This window comes from Anser anser (assembly GCF_964211835.1).
Source record: "Anser anser genome assembly, contig: HAP1_SCAFFOLD_32, whole genome shotgun sequence".
NCBI classification, from domain to species: Eukaryota; Metazoa; Chordata; class Aves; order Anseriformes; family Anatidae; genus Anser; species Anser anser.
This window is the reverse complement of record NW_028154148.1, coordinates 4,243,342-4,250,409: the sequence shown is the minus strand read 5'-3', so window position 1 is coordinate 4,250,409 and position 7,068 is coordinate 4,243,342. Positions and strand designations below refer to the sequence as shown.

At 50.5% G+C, this 7,068-nt stretch overlaps 1 protein-coding gene across 1 annotated transcript; it reads right to left on the bottom strand.

Moving 5' to 3' along the window:
* Positions 1-5,869: 5,869 nt before the first annotated feature.
* Positions 5,870-6,832, bottom strand: LOC310890574 (olfactory receptor 14C36-like; the record flags this gene model as incomplete). The annotated part of the gene is made up of 1 exon (XM_083852894.1): positions 5,870-6,832. One exon carries the CDS (start codon positions 6,830-6,832, stop codon positions 5,870-5,872), a length of 963 nt encoding a protein of 320 aa, XP_083709020.1.
* Between the last annotated feature and the right edge of the window lie 236 nt (positions 6,833-7,068).

Genomic DNA, 7,068 nt, shown 5'->3' with positions numbered 1-7,068 from the left:
CTCAGGCTGCTGGCACAAACGAGTCCTCACAAGCAGCACCACCCCTTGGACTGCTTCTCCTGGCCTCCCCCAGCTACTGCCTTGGCTCCTTGTCTCTACTGGGCCCCACCTTCCACACCCAAATGCGTCCCTTGGCTTTCAGCTCCCTCTCTCCTGCCCTGTGGGGTGACAGGGCCAGGGTGGGACAGGTTACCTTTAATTGATATAGTTTTGTGTATTTGCATTGGTGATGGCACAAAAAGACAGGTCCTTCACCAGTGATGTACATCCTTCGTCATGTTAGGACACAACTCAACGTCCTTCACTCTGCTTTATCTCACAGATGAACTGGATTAGGTCTCCTTGATTACTCTGAGGCACAATGCAGTGCTTTTTGCCTTCTGACACTCCAGCACAATATGTGTGACTTTCCCTTACTCTGCGCATTGGCCTGAGAGGTCATTTCACTCTTTTCGCATTCAAAACCTCAGTTGGACGGGGACAATTTCCAAAGTGGGGCAAGCTGATGGGTTCTGGCTCAGCCATTTGAAGCGTGCTATACTTGAGTTTTTCAGCCTGAGATTGTTAAAGATGACCTAGGAAGGTAAAGGGATGTTCAAGTGTCTCGTAGGAATAAGGGAAAGTATCTCAGGTTTCCAATGGCCATTTCAAATCTAGGTCAGTCGCAGGAACCCACTGAACTAGGGTGTTGTCTTTGAAGGGGTTTCCTGTGCTGGGCTGGGCTGCAGTTACAGGGACAAAGACCACTGCTGGCAGTGGAGGTGCCCTGGGAATTCCACCTGGCTCCACCTGATTTTCCCAAAGGGCTCCGGTCTCCTGCAGGTCTTTTCTGACATCTGCCGGTCCAGGGAAGTGCCTCATACACAACGGGGCCGCAGGAGGTTTCCCCTGGTTATGCTTATGGTCACACAGCAAAGCTCTGCCTCAATGCCCAGTAATTTTTTTAGTACTTATCTAATAAAGCAAGTACTCATCAGCTCAAATGATTCAATTCCTTCCATTAAATGCCTCACGTGAGGTATAATTTCCGTCATGAAGAAATAGGCATTTTCGGGATGTATTTTCATCACAGAAAAAGAAATACTGCTGTTCACCTGTACTTGCATTGTCATCGCTTTGTCTATCATGGTGTGCTCCCTCATCTTCCAGGCTCAAAACACATCCTGGTTACGCAGACCCTGCTGAATGTCCCCTTTCCAGCTGCCTGTCTGGACCTATGCACTTCCCATGGTTCTCCTGCTTTGCCCTCCCCTTACCCTTTGATCATTCAGACCGCTCTCACCAACCCAGTTGCTGCTTTGAGTTTCAGTGAGTTCCAGCTCGCCCATCTCTCAGCAGTCTGTCTAATGGTTTCCTTAGCAAGAAACTCATCGTTTCTCATTGAATTAGTATGATGTGGATTAATATTAACACTATGATTTTAAATTTCCGATTAATCAGTGTAAAATAGATCATGTACAGTCATCCTTTTGGGAAGGTGAAGATCACTGGAGGCAAAAAAATGAGGAATTTGAATTTTTTTTTTCTTTTTTGAAAATTGCAGCATGATTTCCTACTGTTTGTTTTTAAATAGGAAAAACCCTGCAATTCCTATCTAAGAAGCGCTCCAAAGGAGTAACCCGAGACCAATATCTATAGGAAAATGATGCTCCAAAATGAAATGCAACAACATTCAGCCTTTAAAAGGAGGAAAGATTTCTATTAGATGCTCTTTGAAATCTTCCTCCTTAACTACACCATGAAAGCTCTCCAATTAGCTGCACAAGTCTTGAAGACGTGAAGAAAACTGTGGGAGAGATATGGCTGCTGAGGACTTTGTGTGTTTTAATGTGTTCCGTGGTGTATTTTGGTGCTCAGTCTATGAAGCCCAGGTACTGAGAGGAGAATGATGCAACCGCTTGAGAAGGTAAAGTCAGAAGGAAAAGTTGAAGTGACTTGGAGTATTAATGGGCCCCACTGAGGGCTGTTCCTAACAAAGCCTCCCCAGGGACTTGTTAGGGCAATAATTGGAGGCCATGATTGCAGACAGGCAAAGCGCTGTGCTGAGAAAAGTCTTGGTTGGTTTTGGTGAAGCAGAAGGGCCAAGGCCTGACCCCAGCCACTGGGAGGGGAGATCCTGCACCCCCACGTCTGGCTCAGGGCTCTTCTTGGGGTCTGTGTGATGTGGTGGGCACTGTGATGCCACGAGAAGAACTTCATTAGGACACCTCCCCACCCCTGCACGGGGTATCAAGGAAGCAAAGAGGCCCCATTGCAATGACTATATCTTGTCTCCTCAGAAGCTCTAGCCAAAGGGACAAAAAGGTCAGGGCTGTTGGGGCCTTCCATTCCTGCCAGCACCCTCTGCCTTCTCCTCTGCAGGCTTTCCTATGCTGTCCCACACTTCGCCCTATTTCCTTGAAGTCTGCAGACACCCATCTCTGTTCACCACCTTGCTCTCATCCAGGACGTTCCACCATTTCACCAATCTCTTGTCAACCCTCACCACCTGTTCCTTGATGATCACAAAGCCTGGGTCTGATTACAGACTCTCTTTCAGTGACCTCTGTCACCACGCCACGACCCTTTGAGGGACATTTCTTCCTCCTTGCGGCCAGTGCCAACCATCCAAGGTGCACTTTGTGGCCGTTTTTTCTCTCCTGCTCTTTCCTACTACCAAAGAAAGCTCCATCAGGGTGGAAACCACTCCTGAAGTAGGCATCCCAACCCATCAGGCTCCTTGCGGCCTGTCAGCCAAGCAGACAGAAGTCACCTCACCAGCATCTCCCAAGGCCTGGGCCTGCTGCTGGCCTTGCAACTTCTTGGCTAGACACAGCCAAGCCTTGTGCCTCCTGCTGTCCAGTCCTGGACTCAAGCAGAAGGGACAGCACAACCCCTCTGCGGGCCTTCTTTCTGTCTGGGTCCTCCTGGGGATGGAGGCAGAGGGGATCCCACAGGCAGCATGCCAAGCAGGGGCCTTCTGCTGGCCTAGCAGGGCCACTGGCAGATGTCAGCCCCAAAGTGCACATCCCAGGGAGAAGCCAAGGGTGACGTGCCACCTCCAGACACAAGGCACCTCACAGTCCCTTTGCGTGACACGTTCCTGCTGCTGCCCTATCAGCTGCAGAGACAGAAGTGACCTCCCAGTCACTGCCCCAGTCACATTCCTCCTGCTGGGGCAGGAGATCCTGAGGCAGAGCTGAGCTCAGCAGAGCATTCCCACCCATCTCCTCCTTGTGGCCCACAAGCTGCTCAGATCCATGGCCCCTCACATCCATCTCTGAATGCCATGGGACTGCACGGCAACCTCATGGTTCCTGCCGTGCCCCAAGCAGCCAAGTGCCTAAAGTTAAGGGTCAGGTGAGAGGCTGAAGGTGACGAGGTTAATGCACAGGAATGAGGGCTTTGGTTGTATTTTACATTTGGGATTAGGGACCAGGGCTCACCTTTCTTAGTGAGAGCTTAACAAAGTTTTAGTGGGAGGGTTTGGTGTTGTGCTTGGGGTGTCAGGTCTGCGGTTAGGGTATGTGCAAGCTCTTTGGTTTAGTCTTTTGTTCAGGTCTGCAAGAATACTAGAGTTTATTAGAGAATTTAAATGCTAGTGTTAAGGGCAGGGATCAGGGTGAGCAGTAGGGTACAGGTAATGGAAAAGGTGTTATGGACTAATTTTAGCTTCAAGGGATATTGTGGTCAAAACTTAGAGCAGTGGATTCCTGTCAGGGTTTGGAGTGGCATTTAGATTTAGGTATTAATGTTACAGGTTAAAATAGGGCAAGGGCCTCACATGCCTCCTGGCCAACCTTCTCCTGACTTCCCCATATAAGTCATCTTCTTCAGGGCAGCTTTCTGATGGCTTTCATGAACTCAGAGTATCTGTCTCACCTCGGCTGACTACTCTGCTCCTGGGAAAGAAGCAGCTCCTAAGCCAGCACAGAGAAGGACACAAAGACACCCATCTCCTCCTTGTGGCCCACAAGCTGATCAGATCCATGGCCCCTCACATCCATCTCTGAATGCCATGTGACTTCACAGCAACCTCACTCTTCCTGACCTGCTCCAAGGGAAAAAGAGCCTAACATTAAGGGATAGGAGAGAGGTTGAAGGTGAGGAGGTCAATGCACAGGAGGACAGGGTTTGGATGTTAGTTATTCATGTATGGCATTAGGGACTATGGCGAAATTTTCTAGATGAGAGCTTAAGCAAATATTGAGTGGGAGGGTTTGCTGTTGTACTTGGGGTGTCAGGCCTGTGGTTAGGGTATGGGCAACCTCCTTTTTTTTCGCGTTTTTTTTTTATGGTCTGCAAGAAGACTAAGGTTAAATAGAGCATTTTAATGCTAGTGTTAAGGGTCAGCAAGAGAGTTAAGGTAATGGAAAGGGGTTATGGACTAATTTTGGCTCAAGGGATATTGTGGTCAAAAATTAGAGCAGTGGATTCCTGTCAGGGTGTGGAGTGGCATTTAGATTTCGGTATTAATGTTACAGGTTAAAAGAGGGTTAGGGCCTCACATGTCTCCTGGCCAACCTTCTCCTGACTTCCCCATACAAGTCATCTTCTTAGGGGCAGCTTTCTGATGGCTTTCATGAACTCAGAGTATCTGTCTCACCTCGGCTGGCTACTCTGCTCCTGGGAAAGAAGCAGCTCCTAAGCCAGCACAGAGAAGGACACAAAGGCTGTAGGAGCACCCTGCACAATGTCCCCAGCAGCTCTGCACCTCCACAAAAGCAGCCCTGAAGGATGAGTTCTGGGGAAATCTAATACCTCTGACATGACAACCCCAATCCAAGACCCCTTCCTCTATGGGGCCTACCACGTACTTAGGAAGAGAGGATCTCACAAACTGTGTGCAGAGCAGATGCATCTGGTGTCCCATCATGGAGACCAGCAGATGTGAGCCTAAAGGCACAGATCCCAGCCAGGAGTCAAGGGATGACCGTTCGGCTGCTTCAGAAAAAAGTCACCTCACAGGCCACTTAACAGCCATTAGCTTCCTCCTGGACTTGGAGCTTCTGAGGCACCACTGAGCTCATAATACCACACCTACAAAACACCCCCTTTTTGGCCCAGAATCTGCCCAGGTAGAAGTGATCTGGTTGTGATCCTTCCAGCCCATGGCACAGCTCCTGGGCTCCCAGCCTCTCTGACACACAGGAGCCAGTGCCGTGCCAGTTCTGGGAGGTGCTAGGGCAGGAGGGACCTTGCAGTCAAATCACTCGCCAGACTCCTTGGCTGGGGCTGCTGCGTGCCCTGGGGCTGCAGAGCTCTCCTCTGCCTGCTCACAGCAGATTGAGCCCTTGAGCTGTGGTCAGTCCACCTTGGAGGAGATCCCCCCTTAGGAGGGAAGTGCTGCAGCGCAGGCCAGCTGTGCCACTGCCGTGCCCACTGCCTGTCCCTGCCTGCAGTCCCAGCACAGCCCCACAGCAGCACTGGCACCAAGCTACAGGAGCAGCCGGGCCTGACCCCACCAGCAGGGCTCAGCACGAGTGGGGGGCAGTGGCAAGAGAGCAGCTCGGCATGCCCCAAGCGCTGGTGCTCCCTGGCCGTGCTGCTGGGATGGGACTCTTTTCCTCTGCAGCCCTGCACATGGCACTGCCCCTGCAGAGCCAGAGCAGCTCTCAGAGGAAGGACGTCACACAAGGAAGGCAGTGCAGGCTCCTTTCTTTTATTTAAATTCACAGAGGGCCTGGCTCCTCATATACAGCATCTCTGAGCTATACTCGATAGGTACATAGTGTAAAAGAAATGAGATGAATCATATCATTTTAATGGGCAACTTTAGCCGTACTAAACCAAAGAAAGTCCTGTAATAAAAACACTCATAACTACACAAACACAGACAAAAAAAAATATATATATATAATATTATTTGTTCTTGTAGTCATTGACATTATTAGTCATCTGCAGATGTAGAACGGAAATTTATTGCTTCTGAAACACATCTACTCATCAATTTCCACAACGCATGCTTGAGCTCCTGGTTCCTCATGCTGTAGATGAGGGCGTTCAGTGCTGGAGGCACCACGGAGTACAGAACTGCAACCACCAGGTCCCCGGGTGGGGAAGAGATGGAGGGGGGCTTCAGGTAGGCAAATGTGGCAGTGCTGATAAACAGGGAGACCACGGCCAGGTGAGGGAGGCACGTGGAAAAGGCTTTGTGCTGGCCCTGCTCAGAGGGCATCTTCAGCACGGCCCTGAAGATCTGAATATAGGAAAAAACAATGAAAACAAAACAGCCAAAAGCTAAAGAAACACTACACACAAGTGCCCCAACTTCCCTGAGGTAGGCATCTGAGCAGGAGAGCTTGAGGATCTGGGGGATTTCACAGAAGAACTGGTCCACAGCATTGCCTTGGCAGAGGGGCAGGGAAAATGTAGTGGCCGTGTGCAGGACAGCATTGAGAAAGGCACTGCCCCAGGCAGCTGCTGCCATCTGGGCACAAGCTCTGCTGCCCACGAGGCTCCCGTAGTGCAGGGGCTTGCAGATGGCAACGTAGCGGTCATAGGACATGACAGTGAGAACAGAATATTCTGCTGTAATCAAGAAGACAAATAGAAAGACCTGTGCAGCACACCCTTGATAGGAGATGGCCCTGGTGTCCCAGAGGGCATTGGCCATGGCTTTGGGCAGAGTGGTGGAGATGCAGCCCAGGTCGAGGAGGGCGAGGTTGAGGAGGAAGAAGTCCATGGGGGTGTGGAGGCGGTGGTCGCAGGCTACGGCGGTGAGGATGAGGCCGTTGGCCAGGAGGGCAGCCAGGTAGATGCCCAGGAAGAGCCCGAAGTGCAGGAGCTGCAGCTCCCGCATGTCTGCGAATGCCAGCAGGAGGAACTCAGTGATGCAGCTGCTGTTGGACATCTGCTAATTCTGGTCATGAGGTCCTGTACAAGGAGAAGAAAGGCAGTGATAATGTACCACAGGCATATCAGAGGAAAACTCTTTCCATTTTCTCATTTAAAAACACCAAAAATTGCCCATTTCTAGGCAGATATTTTGAAGGTCTCTTTCATTGATTCTTCCTGAGAGTGTCTCTGGGAGCAGGAGACTTTTCTGTGGGCAGTGGAAGAGACGGTCCTGCACTACAGCCAGAGGTA